General features: G+C 41.6%; 1 protein-coding gene and 1 non-coding gene across 2 annotated transcripts in view; both read right to left on the bottom strand.

Moving 5' to 3' along the window:
* Positions 1–9,253, bottom strand: part of ZBED3 (zinc finger BED-type containing 3) — an 11,224-nt gene extending 1,971 nt beyond the window's left edge. The window contains exons 1-4 of the mRNA XM_040493159.1: positions 9,134–9,253; positions 2,757–4,295; positions 1,111–1,247; positions 3–244 (exon numbers count right to left, since the gene is read on the bottom strand). Coding sequence (XP_040349093.1) covers positions 3–227 — 225 coding nt within the window. The 5' untranslated portion in view covers positions 228–244; positions 1,111–1,247; positions 2,757–4,295; positions 9,134–9,253. The remainder of the gene's footprint in view (positions 1–2; positions 245–1,110; positions 1,248–2,756; positions 4,296–9,133) is intronic.
* On the bottom strand, positions 2,957–3,094 carry LOC121017078 (small nucleolar RNA SNORA47). Its single transcript, XR_005784616.1, has one exon. It is a non-coding gene; the product is annotated as a small nucleolar RNA SNORA47 (small nucleolar RNA).
* Positions 9,254–19,457: the final 10,204 nt, after the last annotated feature.

Below are 19,457 nucleotides of genomic sequence, written 5' to 3'. Positions count from 1 at the left end.
GGGCCGCGGCTCACCTGCTCCCCGCACAGCCGGCAGGTGGCCCACTGGCCCGCCGCGTGGCCCGGGCGCGCGGGGGCCAGGTGAAAGTAGCCCCAGGCCTCGCAGTAGGGCGCCCCCAGGCGGCCGGGAGGGGCCGGGGCCAGGCCGGGACACGGGCCGCCCTGCGCCGTAGCGTCGTCTGGCGCGCCGCTGTCTTCCATGGGCGTCGTCGGCTCGTCACTCCTCATTCTCTCCGCGGCGGCGTCTGCGTTCGAGGGAGAAACAGGTAAGGGCAGCCGCCAGCCACACACACACACACACACACACACACACACACACACGCGCGCGCGCTCACAACTGAGGAAACCCCTTCCGTTCGGGTAGTACCTGGGGTACTTTTTCAGTGTTAACGGTTTATTCCTCAGAAAATGTTCAACGTGTCCAGGGCTTCTTCCCTGAACTAGGAACGCTCTTCAAAATCACGTGGGTCCGCAGCTAGCGGGTAGTTACACTAAAAACTGGGAAGCCAAGCTTCTTCAGTGGAAAAACCAGCTAAATAAGTGCTCTTGTATGTATGAGTTTTAACTTTTTATTTTTAATGCTTTTATTTATTTTTGAGAGAGAGCGTGAGAGGGACACGGGCAGAGAGAGGGAGAGACACAATCCGAAGCAGGCTCCAGGCTCGGAGCTGTCAGCACAGAGCCCCACATGGGCTCGAACTCATGAACTGTGAGATCATGACCTGAGCTGAGCTCACAGCCTTAACCGACTGAGCCACCCAGGCGCCCCTTTCCTTTTCTTCTTAAAAATGTACTGCCTTTTCAGAATAAGAGCAAGGCTCCGTTTTGTTTTCTTAGTGTTAGGGAACAAACTGTAGAAACGAGCTGAAAAGAAAGCTTTGGGAATGAAAAATGTGTTTCTTACAGTTTAGGGGGGAAAGTGCCAGTTGAACAGCCTTTTAAAAACCTCTCAGTGAGAGAACTTTTTTTCAAAATAAGTCTTTGTTTTGTGAATTTAAAAACAACGTGCTTATGAGGAAAATGGCAGCACAAAAAAACCACTAAAACTTTAGTTTTAAAAATGTATGTCTTTAGGAAAACAAAAATACAAAGCAGTTTTCTAAATCGTTACCTTTAAATTAGGTATTAGGCCATGTCCTGTCGGCCTTGGGGGGGTCCCTGTCATTGCCTGATGGTTTCCAGCCAATGTAAGTTCTCAGGTGGACACACTGAGCAGGAATCCTGAGTTCTGAAGAACCATCAGCAGTGCTAGGAGTAAATTCAGAGGACAGGCAGTGAGTAAAAGAAATTCAGCAAACCACCCCCTAAACACAGATACTAGAAATGCTGGCTAGCACCATGTTCGAGTGTTCATGTTTTTCTGATCCTGTCACAGGTGCTCCAGTTACAAAACAAAATTTGTTTTCTTTATTGCTCATCACAATGCAGTGTTCCCTTCTATATATTTAAAAGATAAAAGGCTTGATCACTACTTTTAATGAAGGAAGAAAATAAAGAAAAGTAAGAGCTACTTGCTCTGTCCAACGTGTATGTTGTTAAAAGGATCCAAACACAACCCAATGACTGTCGCTGCAAAGTCTTTTCTGTTAAAGACAATTTATCATAGCAATAACCTACCAACCAAGGGGGAATAGAAAAGGTGAAGTTGATTCTTCAGAAAGTAGCTTCACAAAGGACCAAATGTGTGATTCTAAACAACTTTGTTCTGGAACTTTAAAAATAGTAAGAGAACACGTGGAAGACTTGGAGCTCTTCTGAGAATTTATTTCAGGGGGAATATCAAGGCCAAGATGCACCGTGAGATAGCCAGTGCCCATTCATACTGTCAGGCTTTGAACCAGCAGCAGCGCAGATGATAAAGTTCCAGAATCTTTTTGGTTAAACGTTAACTGGGAATGATGGAAGGCAAAGTTGGAAAAATAAGTTGCTATGATAGCAGTAGTGTTTAGCGTAAGCTTTTATTTCAATTGCTAAGATTCTTGTTACAGATACATTACAGTTTTCCAAAGCTCACTTTTCCCCCACCAAGCAAGTCTAATCAGGCTCAGGCATGACCTTTAACATATCGCTCGTATTTTTAAAAAAAGAAGGAATTTACCAGAATCATCAAAAAAGACAAGTAAGTACCAGGCTTCTTCTAACAAAAGAAATAGCTATTTACATATCTTCTGATACATTAGGCATTGATTTGAATATGGTTACTCATGAAGGCCAATTATTATAAAACATCTTTAAAAATTAAAGGCTAGACTTCCTCCAAGAGATTTACTAAATCCCTGAAGTCCACAAAAAGGGAGTAATAGGATGAGGAGGGGAGTTACAGACCACTTTCACGGATAATTTTCTTTACGCTTAGTAAACATTATGGTTATATAACATTATGGGTAGTCAACAGACCAGATTTTAGTATTAGACTTTGTTTTTGTTACCCAAATTTACCTAAAAAAATTTTTTTTTAGAATTCCATTTCGTCTACATTGCAATCTTCTCTTTTCAGAGTTCCTTGTTTTATTGCTAAACATAAACAAAAGTGGAGAGAATAGTATTATGAATCCTTGTTTTTTTATAAATTAAAAGAGATTTAAAGGTATTCTAGAATATCAAGACTATTACTTTGAATTCTGATATGCTTTCTTGAGCTGGGGGTTGAAAACTATGCATAAGCTGTAGACTGTCTTACCTGTGCCACACTCTGAGAGTGATCATTACTGATGTGCCCCTAAAAGTACCAGAGGTGAACAATTAGTCATGCTTTACCTCCCTGCAAGATGTCTCTGGGTTTCTTCAAAATCTGGGATGCCCAGAGGAGTGCCACATACATGAATGCCATCTGTTACAAGAGTGAAGGTGGAAAAAAAGAGTGAGAAGCACTGATTCTGATGTCTTAATCAGAATTAAGACTTAGTGGACTTAGACTTAGTGGACTGCCTCATCTGAGCCATGGACAAGCAGCACTACAAATGTCGGCCAGCACAGCGCTGCCCCTCCAAGGGCAGCAGAGGGACATCCTCTGCCTTGGCAGGCCTTCGCTCTCGGAGGTCTTAACCGGTGGAAGGCAGCACAGTACTGAACTGCCTCACCTTCTCAGTCCTCCGCATACGGCTACATTCTGGTTCAATACAGTCTTCTGTTCAGACTAAGTATCTAAACGGTGACCAGCAGTCTGTGGCCACAAGTCATAACAGCCTTCCTAGTTCTGCTAAACAACCCCTCAGCTTGTTTCGACTTTTCCTACAGTGCAGAGGGAGGGAAGCCTCCTAGCCAACCATCTTGGCTTGGAAGAGAAGCCTTAGTTAGCATCTTCAGTCACAACCCTAATACACAAAGAGCTCTAACAAACTGTCAAGAAAAAGACAAATAACCCAATAAAAAATGGGCAAGAAATATGAATAGGCAAATGACCTAAGAACAAAATTAGATGGCCAAGAAATATGTGAAAAGATACACATCACTTCTATTCAGGGAAGTGCTATTAAAGTAACAATAAGGTCTCAGATCTGTCGCACTAACAAAAATGAAGAGGTCTGTCAGCCAAAGCTAGAAGGGAGGCAAAGAAAAGGATACGTTCATACGTTACTAGTGGAGATGTGAAGGCTTTTAGGAAAGCAATCTGGCAATTTCTATTAATTAAAAATAAATATAATCAGGGATCCACTCCTGGGAATCTATTCTGTAGAACTAAAAGTACTAATACGTAAAGTAATGTATTAGGATATTTACTACAGTATTATCTGGGATGTCAAAAAACTGGAAACATGGGAACAACTGTCAGAGAATAGCTGGGTAAATAATGTGTTCACACCAGGGAATTTTGTACAGCCATTCAAAGCATGGATTGGAACTCTGCTAGATGATCTAGAGGGATTTCTGGAGGAATTCTACAGGGAGAAAAGTCAGATGAAGTATGTATAATATGTCATTATTATTAAATAATATATAGATCTGTGTAGGATATATTAAGATTTTATATGTATCTGAAGAAAAATAAGGAGATACACGGTTGGTTGAGGGACGGTTGAGGGTGTGGCAGCTAGTGTGAAAGGAGAAAGGGAAGCATCCAACACAAAAGAGGAAAAAGGTACTGAGAAAGCATGCACATCTGTGGACACATTTAGGTAGACTACATATATGGCAGGGTCTGTACATACATAGAGAGCAAGATGGAGTCACTCATGTCAGGCAAGGATGTAATGAATCAAGAAAGCAGACAAGGGTGATGAGCTGAGTACAGATACTGCTAAAACTGTTAACAGCCTGGGGGCACCCAGAACTGATAACCAGCAAAACCAAGGGAGCCTGGAAGAAATGAGAACCAATAATCATTAGACCCAGAAGAAGTCTGAAAGGGCTAGACTGATGAAACTCGTTTAAAAAGGGAAGATTGTTGAGGCAAACTGCCAGATTCTCCAGATGCTCACCCTTCTATGTCCCACTGGTATCAGGCAACTGCCACTGAAGGCTCTGCTCGTTTGATCTCTGAAAGTGATGGAGATCCTCCACTGCTTGAACACAGTAAGCAGGAAGCGCTGAGTGGACCCATACTGGTCAAGGCCTCATCCCAGCTGTGTGTTCACGGACTGACTTCGCATTTCATTCATTAACTTACCCTTACTGTATCTTTCTTGTTTTGCGTGTCATGTACGACGCCAAGTTAAATGCGTAGTGAAAGGTCTTTGAGTTTGGAATTCTGAATCTGCTTTACAATTATGTTAACCTTGCTTTATGATTGAATAAAGCTGACATTGTGGAAAGACAGAACTTGTGTACATGCCTTCACAGAGTGCTCGTGACAGCATAAATACAAAATAATTTAATGAAACAATCCTTGGGTATGTGAGCTCAGGCTGGGCTAAGCAACCTTAACTATGGAGACTGGAGGATCAGTCCGATGGGGCATAGGGTGCTGCCATCTGGCCGTGGAAGGAACCCAGTGTGGAGGGTTGCTCGATATCAGGTGGTTTGCTGTGCCCTGCCTGAGCAGAAGGAGAGTCTGGATCCACACCTCACTCATCTCCCTAGCACGGGCAGGCATTCAAGGGACACTGCATTCAATGTAATGACTTGACTCTACTTTTCTTAGGCCCAGCTCACCAAGTCCCAATCTCCCCATCTGTCAAGGGAAATGATAAGATTATCTGCCTGTAAACTGGTGGCTGAAATCAAATAATGCAGATGATCTCACTATTGGACTCTCCAGTGCTATATCATATAAATTCAAGGCATGAGCAAAAAGAAGCTACCAGCATTTACTGTTCATACATGCCTACATTAAGATCTTAGTAGCTAAAGGCAGTGTTATTTCTCTCTTTGACATTCTATTATTCACTACAATAGGTAGTTTAAGTTGGAAGAATTCCCTTGAGGGTTTTTGAATATAAAAAACAAAGAATCACAGATCCACCTTCCCTCCCCAACCAAATTTATTTTCATTTCCTAAATTGACCTGCATGCAAATTAGGTTGCTCACCTCTCAGGTAGAAAATGATGGAGGGAAAAAAAATTGATGGGGAGGTCTGGTTTCCTGGAGCCCTTTGATATGCATTTCTTCCTTACCAACTACCCAACAAAAACACACACCTATTAACTTATGGTTAGCTAATATGAAGAAAATGAAAAATAAGAACTCCCTAAATTTTTCCTTAGTTTTTTTTTTTAAGACAGAGGTGGTTTTTTTGTTTTGTTTTTATGTTTATTTTTGAGAGACAGAGAATATACACCTATGAGTGAGGGAGGCACAGAGAGAAAGGGTGACAGAATCCAAAGCAGGCTCCTCGCTGTTGGCACAAAGCCCAACATGGGGCCCGAACCCATGAACCAGGAGATCATGACCTGAGCCAAAGTAGGACGCTCAACAGACTGAACCACCTAGGTGCTCTTCTGCTTAAACAGTTTTTAAATTATAAGAAAGGTGCCAATGAATGTGATTATTTTGCTTACATCCATTCACTCCATCCATTCTCATTCAAATTGCTCATTGTGCACCTGCTCAGGGTCAGGCAAGGGCTTACTACCCAGGATGCCAAGAGAAGACCCACATAGTCCATCCCCTCCAGAAGCTTACCGTCTGGTGAGGAGAGATGCTTCCAGCAATAATTCTGATACAGGTGGTAAAGGTCAGAGCAGTGTTCACTCATGAGGGTGAATTCCATCACACGGTGTCCATGCTGGGGAAAGGGTAGGCCTTGGGGGCCCTATACAACTGTTCATGCAGAGATTCCTGCTTCAGCATCTCTTCCCTTTCCACCTCCTTCAGGGCCCAAAACCACATTGCCACTAGTGCTAACTCTCACCAAGTTCTTTAGTCTTATAACTAGACCTCTAAGCTCACATTTTATTTTTTTTTTAAGTTTATTTATTTATTTTGAGAGAAAGCAAGAGCATGAGTGGGAGAGGGGCAGAGAGAGGGAGACAGAATCCCAAGCAGGCTCCATGCTGTCAGCACAGAGCCTGACATGGGGCTCGATCTCACAAACCCTGAGATCATAATCTGGGCCAAAATCAAGAGTCAGACACTTAACCGACTGAGCCACCCAGGTGCCCTCCAGCTGATATTTTAAAATAAAATTTCTTCTTCTTCTTTTTCTTTTTTTAACTAGGCTCCATACCCAACATGGTGCTTGAACTCAAGACCCTGAGATCAAGAGTCGGGTGCTCTACCAATTGAGCCAGACAGGTGCTCCTAAAATAAAATTTCTTGATGCTAAATGAAAGTAGCTAGGGGCACCTGGGTGGCTCAGTTGGTTCAGCCTCTGACTCTTGGTTTTGGCTCAGGTCATGATCTCTTGGTTTGTGGGTTCGACCCCCACGTTGGGCTCTGTGCTGACAGCATGGTGCCTGCTTGGGATTCTCTCTCCCTCTCTATTTGCTCCTTCCCAGCTCATGTGCACATTCTCTCTCTAAATAAATAAGTAAACAAAAAAAAAAAAAAAGTGGCTAGCATGAGATGAACAGTACAAGTTTTTTAGTCCAGTTTCAGAGGGAAAAAAGCTGAAAGAAAAGCAGATTTTTGTTACTTCATGGAAGAGGAGAGAGTAGTAGTGTACCACCCTCTGCTCTCTCCCAAAGGGAGTTTCATTTGAGTATCCACTATCTGGAAGGGATGGTAAGAAGTTAAAGTCTGTGGAAGATAATAAATTCACACGAATTACTTCAAACTGCATTTAAAGTTTTATTTGCAGTTCTCTAAAGTTCCAGTCTTCTAAAAACCTATCAGATTACAATGTAGATTCTTCAGTATGACCCCCCTGAATACCAGTATAGAGAATAAGGGAGATCAAAACCTGGATGAGTAATTTGTGTAAATATGTGTGTATGTACATGAAAAACATGACTGGAACATTAAAAATCATCCTATAAAACAAACTAATTTTTTTATTTTACACTTAAACCTGAACATAGACAACATATTAGGCAGGCTAAAGGTCAAAGAACCAGGCAGTGTTCTCAAAAGGGAATAACAAATGAATTATAGCTGTATTTGTCCTTCCACACCCAAGGCCAGTCACTTCAGATGGATTAATCTGGCAGGATTACAAACAAGTATGTGTAGGTTGAGCCTGGATTTTAGTAAGAAATTCACACTAATGCAAAATCCACATAGATTTGTGTGGAAACAATAAAAACATTTTCATTTACTTCATCCACCAGTAACTTTAATCAAAGCAGAACATAATAATTAAAACAAATAATTAGCCTTGACAATTGACCCAAATATCAAGGAAAACACAATTCATTCATCTGTTACTTGTCTATCTCTGTAGAAATATTAGTTTACTAATATTAAATAATGAATTCATCTGTTTATGAACAAATCGAGACAATTAGAAAAACTAGCCTGGAATCACCAGGCTGAAGACTTTGATGAAGTTAAAAACCAAGTAAAGTGTAGATACTTGGCTCAGGCGAGAAAGGGATAAGTGTGAAAATATCAGATAAAGGTTACACATGGACTTTTAAAAAATTTACTGGACCCACAACTAATTATATGGAGAGTCAGAGATGTTCTCTACATGTCTTAAGCCAAACTCTTAGATACCTCTACCATTAGCTAAAAGGCTCTGATGTATTCTCTATTAATGCATTTTTTTAAATGAAAATTTTCTACGCTGAAGTGGAGCTTTAGTTCAGGCCTACATTACTTTAATACATATGTTCCTGAAAAGAAGGGTGTTGATCCATTTTGTCTTGTAAAATGCATACTTTGATATGAATTAGAAGAATTTAAAGCTGTCCTACTTTGAAGGCCTTTGTAACAAAGAATTTTTAATTGAGAATTTGCTTGTTTTGGCTCTTGGCCATTTTACACATTGTTGTATCCTTTTTATTGTCCTTTGCCTCAAGCTATTTTTGGCCAAAAAGGCTGTACAAATAATAGATTAATGCGAAGTGCATAAAATAATTACCCTAATTATGTTAATTTATTAAGCTCGCTCTACAACAGTTTCTCTTAAACACCGTATCCATGTAGTCTGGGCTAATTAGAAGTTCGGATGGTGGTTATTTTTTTCTTTCATGGAAGGAAAAATAATTTTGCTTGGTAAGCTTGGGGCATTTGGCTACTGTCAGTAGTTACAGCAAACTGCTCCTGTGTACTCAGAGAGGATCAGAAAATTCTTTTGTTTGAGCATCATGGAAGTGGGGGCAGGGATTGTTTGAGCATTTGGCTCGCATTCCGTTTTCTCTTCTCCAAAATTTGAGACCTTAAGATAATCTCAGAGAAAGAGCACACCACAGGGCACCCAACCACTTGCACTGTTAAAAGTGTGACTGCAAAAAAGGCAATGTTACTAGAAAGGAGAGCAGATGATTTTCGATATTCCCAAATAACTTTTTTGAAGGGATACTGTGGAGGAGCAAAAATGAGGTGCTAAAAGAAGCTGATCGGTGCTTTTATTCAGACTTTGGGGCCACACGCATCTTTTACACCGGGGACAACCGACCACAGCGAAGGAAGGGCACGTCCGGCGGCTTCTGCACGAGCCAGCCTGTGATAATAGCGGACACTGGCGTTTGCGGGTCGAAGGCTCACCTGCGGCCCCGAGGCTTGTGGCTGGTCCCCTCCCCCCACCCCTGGCCTGCCGCGCCCTGACCCAGCCTCCGGGAGCGCCACAGCATGCGTGGTGGCGCACACTCACCCCATCACCCCCGAAGCGTGGCGGGAGCGGAAGGCGGGCTGGAAGTCTGGGATCGCCCGGTAGCCTCCAGGATCCTCGCAGACATTTTGTCCTGTGCGGAAACCACTGCGCGCGTCTCCCTTAAAGACACAGCGTTCAATTCACGCTTCTGGGGGTAAAAGTGGGGGTGGGGTGGTAACGTGTGGCCTATAGGGGAAAGGACTAGGGAGTCACTCCTTAACTATCCAGGTCCACGAGTGACAGACTTGTGGTTGCCAAGGTTTAAAAATGATACAATTGTTTAGTGCTTTTAGAAAATGTAATTTTTATTTTATACTTTTACATTAACCTTCCAAGACCTGGATTCCTATCTTGAGTCTGAGTGCAGTTTGCATCTTTTCAGGTTCAAGGAGTCTGATGGTTCAAGTTGTTGCCAACTGAACCACGGTCTAGACAGATAAAGGTTGGGCTCGTTGGTGCTCTAAAACTTAACAACGCTAGCTAGTGGTATCAGTCACCTTTTCATGGATTATGTTGAGGTAACAACCCCTACAACTCAGTGATTTCCAATAACAAAGATTCATTTCTCAAGCAAATTATATCTGCTGCAGGTATCTTTGGCTCTATTCCACTAGTTTCATTCACTCCAGGCTCCAGGTTCAAAGATCAACTTTTTTGGGACACACTCACCTCACCACGTGCTGGAATCAACTTTGAGGGAAGAGGAGTCCTGGTTTGTAGTGTTTGCTGTTTCCATGATGTAAATACTCACCTATGATGTAAAAACCCACCATGGCTGATTTCAAGCTACTTTTAACAAGCTACTGTTAACAAGTTTAACAAGTGGCTTGCCAAATTTCTGGAAATGTTACAATCAGCTCTTATACACCACTGGTAGGTGCTGCTCTTAAAACTTAAAACACATTCTGTGCACCTCAGTTCTGCTCACATTTTATTGGCCAAAGCAAGTCATATGACAAAGCCTGTTGTCAGTGGGGCCAGAAAGTACACTCTCAAAAGGAAACCTTGCAAGTTATATGACAATGGGCAGAGATTGTATAATTCTCTTAAAAGGAGGACAGGAAATTTTTGGTTACAATAATACAGTCCACTTATATGCTTTGGTTCAAGTATTTTTTTTTCAACCTTATTTTTTCTATAAATTAGACATTTTTCTAAGTTTCAAAGCCTATTAATGGAATTTCTCCTTACCATTCCAAGAATGGTTTCAGAAGAGACTGGTTGGATGTCTTAAAAGGGACAGTTTTGCAATGTGAAGATTAACTATCAGGTTAATGTTTTTCTTCTCAGAAGGATACTTAATGCTGTGGATGTCTGCTTAAAAGAATAGTAACTAGTATAAATGAATCTGGTTAAGTCATCTCTTATTCATGGCTTAATTCATAAACAAAATTTTAAAGTTTATTGTTATCTGGCAATCCTTTTAACAAGAGGCTTTATTTATTAAAAAAAAAATTAACATTTATTTATTCTTGACAGAGAGAGAAAGACAGAGCATGAGTTGGGGAGGGGCAGAGTGCAAGGGAGACCCAGAATACGAAGCAGGCTCCAGGCTCTAAGCTGTCAGCACAGAGCCCGACACGGGGCCCGAACTCATGGACTGTGAGATCATGACCTGAGCTGAAGTCGGGCGCTCAACCAACTGAGCCACCTAGGCACCCCTCTTTATTTATTTATTTTTAACGTTTATTTATTTTTGAGAGGCAGAACAGAGCGTGAGCTGGGTCAGAGAGAGGGAGACAGAATCCAAAGCAGGCTCCAGGCTCTGAGCTGTCAGCAGAGCTGACAGGGCTCAAACCCACTGACCATGAGATCATGACCTGAGCTGAAGTCAGATGCTTAACCAACTGAGCCACCCTGGCGCCCCTAACAACAGGCTTTATTACTTTGAGTACTTTAAAAGTCCATTTTTTAGACTGATCAGGTAATGAGGTACATGATATTTTCAGTAGTTCATAGAATAGTTTTTACTAAGTGCTGGTTGTGAACAAAGCACTGTCCTAAACCCGAGTAGGGGTCTGGAAATTTGAGAGACCATTCCTGCCCTCAGGAAGATTATACTTCAGTAAGACAGTAAGACAAATTCAACTCCAAGAAGAAAGTGGAAAGTTATATAAGAGGAAACATTCAGGGGCGCCTGGGTGGCGCAGTCGGTTGAGGGTCAGACTTCAGCCAGGTCACGATCTCGCGGTCCGTGAGTTCGAGCCCCGCGTCAGGCTCTGGGCTGATGGCTCAGAGCCTGGAGCCTGTTTCCGATTCTGTGTCTTCCTTCTCTCTGCCCCTCCCCCGTTCATGCTCTGTCTCTCTCTGTCCCAAAAATAAATAAACGTTGAAAAAAAAAAAAATTTAAGAGGAAACATTCAAGTGCCACACCAATTTGAGAACAGCTCCTTTTTTTTTTTTTTTTTTTTTTTTTTTTTTTTACTGGCAGCATTTAACCAAAATTTGAAAAAGGGTAGGATTTGGACTCTTCAAATTACATGTTTGTTATCCTAGCAAGATGTGTTTTGGATTTATTTTCAAAGTCCAGAGAAACAGAGTCTGTTTGTCTTCTGTGTTTGATTCAATGCCTAAACTTTCTTATAATCTAAAACCTCTTTCTTATAGTTTTAAATTAACTTTTAAATAAATTATAAAATATTTCTCAAATACCTAATAACTCTTCTTCTTTGCCCCACACTCTTCAAGTTTCAGCAAGAAAAATGCTCTTCAATTCTTGTTTTGGTAGTGGCAGTTCCCCTAACCTTCATCATGCATTTTTTTTTTTTTAGTTTATTTATTTATTTTGAGAGAGAGAGAGAGAGAGAGAGAGAGAGAGAGAGAGAGAGAGAGAAAGAAAGAAAGAATATGAATGGGGTAGGGACAGAGAAAGAGGGAGAGAGAATTCTAAGCAGGCTCCACACTGACACAGACAGAGACTGATGTGGGGCTTGAACTTTTGAACTGTGAGATCATGACCTGAGCTGAAATCAAGAGTCAGATCCTTAACTGATTGAGCCACCCAGGAGCCCCCATTCATACATTTAACAATAAATAAATAACATTTAGTTTTCATCAGAAGACCTCATTTCTCTCCCCTCCTCTGGAAGTTGGCAAAGCATTAAGACCTGCATTTCATTGGTAACATGGAATATTTACTCACCAGATGCTTGCCAAAGATTATAGCCTTGAAATCTGCTGTCTGACCTTACCAAAAACCCATTGTGAGAAAACTATTTATGGAAATTACCTCAAAGACATAAAATTATAGAGCTGTGTACTTGGACCATACTCTTTTGGTACATTCTATATGTGCTTTTGGTCTGTAGTTTCCTTGTGGCATTTTGGTCTGGTTTTGGTGTCAGAGTAATACTGGCCTCATCAAATGAGTTGAAAAGTATTCTTTCCTCCTTTCTGGAAGAGTTTGAAAATAACTGGTGTTTGTTTGTTTGTTTGTTTGTTTGTTTGTTTGTTTGTTTTTAATGTTTGGTAGAATTCAACAGTGAAGCCATTTGGGCCTGGGCTTTATGAGTAGTTTTTTGATTACTAATTTAATCATTTCATTTGTTTTAGGTCTATTCAGATCGTCTCTTCCTTCTTTTTTTCTTTTTTAAATTTTTTTAAAAATTTTATTTTAGTGAGAGAGTATGCCCAAGTGGGGGAGAGAGGCAGAGGGAGAGACAGAGAGAATTGTAAGCAGGCTTTACGCTCATCATGGAGCCCAACGTAGGGCCCAGTCCTTGACCCTGGGATCACGACCTGAGCCACAATAAAGAGTTGGACACTCAACTGGTTGAGCCACCCAGGCACCCCCATCTCTTCCTTCTTGAGTCAGTTTTGGTAGTTTGTGTCTTTCTAGGAATTTGTCCATTTCATCCAAGGTGCCTAATGTGTTGATGTACAGTTGTGCCTATTATTCCTTAATTAACTTTTTTTATTTCTGCAAGGTTGATGGTAATGACTCCTTTTTCATTTCTGATTCTTAGATGTGCACCTTGTAGGAAATAGCTGCATAAAATTTCTTATTGGGGCTAGTGTCATGATGTCATCCACATGTTGTCCATTGATTCCTACAGTGTTGTTTTTTTTTTTTTCTGTAGGATGTAGAGGAGACCATTCTCTGATCTCTCAGTGTCATAAAAAGCTGTGCATCCCCTGAGCAAATAGGACTGTTTAATCCTGTGGGCACTGTGGATCATTCCACAAACTGTTTCCTTGCTTCAGCTGCTAGGAAGAGACTGAGTCAAATATGGGATGCCTACTCTATTAGTTTTCTAGCGCTGCTGTAACAAAGTACCACAAACTCATTGGCTTAAATAATGGGAATTTATTCTCTCATAGATCTGAAGGTTATAAGTCCAAAATCAAGGTGTCAGCAAGGCCATGGTCCCTCTAAAACCTGTAGAGAAAATCCTTCCGTGCTTCTTCCTAGCTTCTGGTGGTGGTGGCCAGCCATCCTTGCTGTCTTTGCAGCTGTATCACTCTAGTCTCCACCTTTCTTGCACATGATCTCCTTTGTGTGTCTGTATGCAGGTTTCCTTCTTATAAAAACCCCAGTCATATTGGATTAAGCCCTATCTAATGACCTCACCTTAACTTGATTACATCTGCAAACATTCTATTTACAAATAATAACCCCAGGTTTGGTACCTGGACTTAAGACGTCAACATATCTTTTTCTAGGGGGAAGGATACACAATTCAACTTGTAACACCTACCAGTTCCTGTGCTAATCTTTTATTTTCCTTTTGTCCTGATGCCCTGGAATACTTAGTTTTTCCTTAATTATATGCATCTTGGCAGAATTTGAAGGAAAGAAGGCAGAAAGGAAGGAAAAAAGGAGGGAAGACAAGAGAAAAAGGAAGGGAGGAAGAAAAGTTTGCCAAGAGAAATCAGACAGGGAACTTGGAGAACAGAGTTGCTGGAATGGGGAATGGAATGGGGAAGACTGACTGGAAAAGTGTTCTCAGAATTACTCTTTTAGGAAGACTACAGCTTAGCTGACCTAGAGAAAAGTGGAAGGTAATTTGAAGAGCTGAGAATTGGGAGACAGGTATGATCTAGCTGCCTTTAAAAAAGTATGTATTTACTTACTTCATTACTTATTTAATTCCAGTATAGTTAACATACAGGGTTATATTAGTTTCATGTGTACAGTACAGCAATTGGACAATTCTACACATTATTCATTGCTCATCTTGATAAGTGTACTCTTAATCTCCATCACCTATTTCACCCGTCACTCCACCCACCTCCCCTCTGGTGGCCATCAGTTTGTTCTCTATAGTTAAGAGTCTGTTTTGGGTTTGTCTCTTTTTTTCTTTGTTCATTTGTTTTGCTTCTTGAATTCCACATATGAGTGAAATCACATGGTATTTGTCTTTCTCTGACTTATTTCACTTAGCATTATACTCTCTAGCTCCATCCGTGTTGTTGCAAGTGTCAAGATTTCATTCTGATCTAGCTACTTTTTAATACCCATATTAATAGACATCAGGTTTTGTGGTGCTTGAAAGCGTACACAGTGTTGAGAACCCGTGTATTCTAGTTATTGGGGACACAGACCCATAAATCATTGATTTAATGCATACAATTTACCTTAGAGGACAGCACCCTATCCCTACAGGATATTCCCTAAATGACATCTTAGCTGACTGTTTAATAGGTTGTTCTAATGGTATATCAGGCTAGTTGCTTCTGGATGTGTATATTTTATAGAATCAGCCAAAGATACCAAATAAACCAACATTTCCTCTTTCATCTGTTCCTCATCTTAATCCATTACAGGTGAGAATCTTTCTCCTGCTGTTACAGCCCACCAAGAGTTATCATCACTCCCTTACAACCAGAAATGGGGTTCTTGTTACCATCAGGTGGGTAAACAACCCAGGTCCAGAATCCCAGCCTGAGGTTTGGAGGTTCTAAGCTTCTCCTTTCTGGGACAACTCTGGTACCTACTCTCTTAGCTTCGGTCCCCCCAAATGCAGTGACTGAGACAAGAACTAAATGCAGGTGGTCTGAGAGGTGATCATGGGAAGTGAGGCCCCGGCAACAGGGAGAGTAAGAAAGAAATGCACACCAAGATGAAGAGGCTTAGTTTGTTAACTATAAATGTGTCTTTCAAATAATGTTTTCATTTTATACTTGCTATTACACTTGTAACAAAACTTATTCCCACATAGTAGACTATATTCAATCCTCACCTCTAGGTTTTTTCAGACCCAACTTCTTCATTTTTTTATGTCTATCATTTTCTGCCATCTAACGTTTAGAAAAAATGTTCACATAGATTTTATGCTTTTTTCATTGGTTGGCTTTTTGCTTGAAGATTTATGAAACTTTTAGACGTATCTTTGAACCTTTACATTTTCACTCTAATTACATATAAATGCACTTTTCTTTTTTGTTCAAAATATAGTGAACTAAGCTTGAAGTTTGTCCTGAAGGAAGTTTTAAGCAAGAGCATTAATAATGACATTTATATTTTAAGTATACCGCCTTGGGGAAGTAGTGGGACTGTGTTTGAAGAACACAAACTAGAGACCTGTAGGCCTGTTGGAGTATTGCAATGTTGTGGACCAGAGCTGAGACCTTTTTAAGATTCACACTGTTCAGTATGTAGCGGAAAGTAATAACCAAGAGAACAGGTGGATGATGGCTTAGTAATAAGTAACTCCCCCATCTCCCTGCTATCTTTTACCTGCCTCAGTGTCCTTGAAGAGACTGAGCTCCTGCTCAGACAGTAACACGCCTGTGTACTCACCTCTAGAAAGTAGTGCTTCCCAGGGGGCCTTTTCCAGGTCACTGGAACGAGAAGAAAGCACTGGTGGCGGCCCTTCCTATGGGAATTCTCAGTGAAGCATTAGACAAGGATTTCTATTTCTCAGGACTGTTAGGAAGAAATAGTACAAGGATTTATCTCCCAATTTCAATACCTTTGCAGAATCCATTGGTTCCCTATCCTGTGTTCTTTTGTGGTCTCTGTGCATCCATTCGCCATGGACCACTCCATGCCTCTGACTTTGGGAGGCTTGCAGGGCGCACTTGATAACATTTTACATTTTTCTTCTCTTAGGGCTGTCAAATTCCTCGTAAAGGCCCATGGTGCACTTTCTGGCCACTTCACTTGGCCCCAAAGTTGCAATTTCTGTGAACATACATACAGTTGAATGGACAGAATCAAACCTTGTTGCTGTGAGACGCACTGAGGAATGTTTACGTCTAAAGTCAGGACTCCCTTTTTGTTTACTACCACATCTTGAAGGGAAGAAAGGAAGGCCAGGAAGAAAGAACACACAAGAAAACACATGGATAGAGGACACCTGGGTGGCTCACTCGGTTAGGCATCTGACTCTTAATTTCGGCTCAGGTCATGATCTCACAGTTGTGAGTCCGAGCCCCATATCGAGTTCTGTGCTGGCAGCGCAGAGCCTGCTTGGGATTCTCTCTCCCCTCTCTCTCTGCCCCTACCTCACTTGATCTCTCTGTCTCAAAAGTAAATACATAAACTTAAAAAAAGTGTTAAAAAAAAAGACAAGGAGATATGATGCAGCAGTGCAGGCCTTACTGTTCTTACACAGAGTCCTTAGCGAGGGTTATGCTTACAAAGTGACGTGTTGGGTGCTGCTCCATTGGCCACTTGCTCCAAATATTGGTGGCAGTGGGGGAAAGTGGGGGTGTTGTGGACTGCTTGTTTAAAGCACCTGTGTGGCTGGTTAGTGTGAGCATCTGGAGGCTTATCTCACCACAACCCCAGGGGTCTCTGTCCCCAGCTGTGGTCAGAGTTGATGTGAACTGACCTGGTGTCAGACATTCCTCACAAGTTTCAGAAGTTCTTACCAACTCCTTTTGCCAAAGGAGAAAGACAAACTTGCACAAAAGACCTGGTTGGGCTATTTCTTGACATAATTATAAAGAATAACAACAATAAGGATCCTTTGATTTTCTTTTGTGTCTGTTTTGCAATAGGAGAAAAGGAAACCATTGCATGTATGGCTTGGGTCTGCAACCAGAAGTCTGATTCACAGGTCTGGGGTTTATCATACTATCCTCAGAAAGACAGGATCAGAATGCTGTGGCCTACTGGCTCTGGCTCTGGCTGCTTTGGAAGATCCAGCCTGCCTCAATGTATGAATGATTTAGTTAATTCAGAACCTTCCTCCATGCCCAGCCAAACCTCATTCTCATTCCTCGAGTCACCACTCCTATGAAGACTTCTTAGACTATACCAGTTTATGGTGGATCTCGCTCATTTAAATTTCTCCTGTCCTCCAGGTTGGTATCATGCATGTACACATTCGCATTGTATCTTAGAAGCTAGCCTTGCCTTCACAGCTCAAGTACAGCTGACCCTTGCACGACACAGGGATTGGGGCATTGACCCCCTCCTGTAAAGTCAAAAGTCTTCACATAAGTTTCGACTTCCCAAAAACTTAACTACTGATAGCTTACTGTAAATCAAAAGCCTCACCAATAACATAAGCAGTCAGTTGACACATATTTTGTATGTTATATGTATTATATACTATATTCTTTCAATAAAGGAAACTAGAGAAAAAATGTTATTAAGAAATCACAAGGAAGAGATGTACATTTATAGTTCTGTGTTGATAAAAAAAAAAAAAAATCCACATATAAGTGGACCTGAGCAGTTCACGCTGTGTTGTTCAAGGGTCAATCATATAATGATCTTAGTGGCAGGAATCTGATCTCATATTTTATACATTCTGTCCATAAAGCCTAGCACTGTGCTATACAAATAGTAGGTTTCAGTAAACAGTTGGAGGAGTTGAAAATTTAAAGCATAGACTATCCTACTTATATGAGGTACTCAGAGAAGTCGAACTCAAAGAGACAGAAAGTCGGGGTGTCTGGGTGGTTCATTCGGTTAAACATCTGAATTTGGCTCAGGTCATGACCTCACAGTTCATGAGTTCGAGCCCTGCATCAGGCTCTGTGCTGACAGCTCAGAGCCTGGAGCCTGCTTTGGATTCTGTGTCTCCCTGTCTCTCTGCCCCTCCCCCCATCATACTCTGTCTCTCTTTCTCTCTCAAAAAGAAATAAAACACAAAGTAAAATTAAAAAAAGACAAAGTAGAAGGGTGGCTGCCAGGAGCTGGGAGGGCAGGAAAATGGGAGTTAATGTTCAATGGGCACAGAGTTTCAGTTTAGGAAGATGAAAAAGTTCTGCAGATGGTTGGTGGGTGAGCAATGTGGATGTACTTAATGCCACGAAAAGGGTTTAAAAGGGTTAATATGGTAAATTTTACCACAATAGAAAAAATATTTCTAAAAGTCACATTCTATAGAAATCTGAGGCTCTTCCCTAGTTCTAGTCTCAGCTGCCTTCCCTGGTAACCCTGTGCAGGGTCAATACTATGGGTGAACGAAATTACCAGTTTGATGGGCTTGCTGGGTAGGCTCAAGGGACTGGGTTCAGCTTCTCACTTGCCAGCTCCATGGATAAAAAAAAAAAAAAAAATGAGAACATTTGTACCAGGCTTTTAGTTTAGATTTGTTTTTGTAATTTGTGCCTACACAAGAATGGTTAGGAGGAGTCCAAATCGAGACCAAGCAGTGTTACAGTTGCCCTCAAAGTAAGGGCAAAAAGCTAGTGATGATGTGAATATGGGCAAGTTACTTAGGACCTCAGCCAGAGACACAGCTGCCAGAAGTTCCTTTGCTCTCAGGCTCTTCAAGTGTCAAGAATCTTGGGACCCAGCTTGGCTGGCTTTCTCCCCTGTGTGGTCAGGGGGATGGGTTTGGCTGCTCTTACTTGACTCAGAGTGGGGGAGGGAGTTTTCCCAGTGAAGAGTTCTGTGTCCTGAAATAAAGGGGTGTTGGGCCAAGAAAAATGGCCACCCCACACTGAGCTTTGTGCTCTGGGCAAAGAAAAATCAGCCAGGGGCCCTGCCCTCAAGTATCTTGTTCTTTGATCATTAATGACCTGTATGTCTGTTTTCAAAGAACAGTTGTTGTATGTTTCTTCTTTTCTTTTTTTTTTAATTTTTTTAAATTTTATTTATTTATTTATTTATTTATTTATTTTAACATTTATTTATTTTTGAGACAGAGAGAGACAGAGCATGAACGGGGGAGGGTCAGAGAGAGGGAGACACAGAATCTGAAACAGGCTCCAGGCTCCGAGCTGTCAGCACATAGCCCGACGCGGGGCTCGAACTCACGGACCGCGAGATCATGACCTGAGCCGAAGTCGGCAACTCAACCGACTGAGCCACCCAGGCGCCCCTTTATTTATTTATTTTGAGAGAGACAGAGAAGCGTGAGTGGGGGGGGGGGGAGAGAGAGAGAGAGAGAGAGAGAGAGAGAGAGAGAGAGAGAGAGAG

The sequence above is a fragment of the Herpailurus yagouaroundi genome, unplaced genomic scaffold (assembly GCF_014898765.1).
Source record: "Herpailurus yagouaroundi ecotype Mexico unplaced genomic scaffold, PumYag 29, whole genome shotgun sequence".
Classification (NCBI taxonomy): domain Eukaryota; kingdom Metazoa; phylum Chordata; class Mammalia; order Carnivora; family Felidae; genus Herpailurus; species Herpailurus yagouaroundi.
This window is presented reverse-complemented; position numbering and strand designations above follow the sequence as displayed.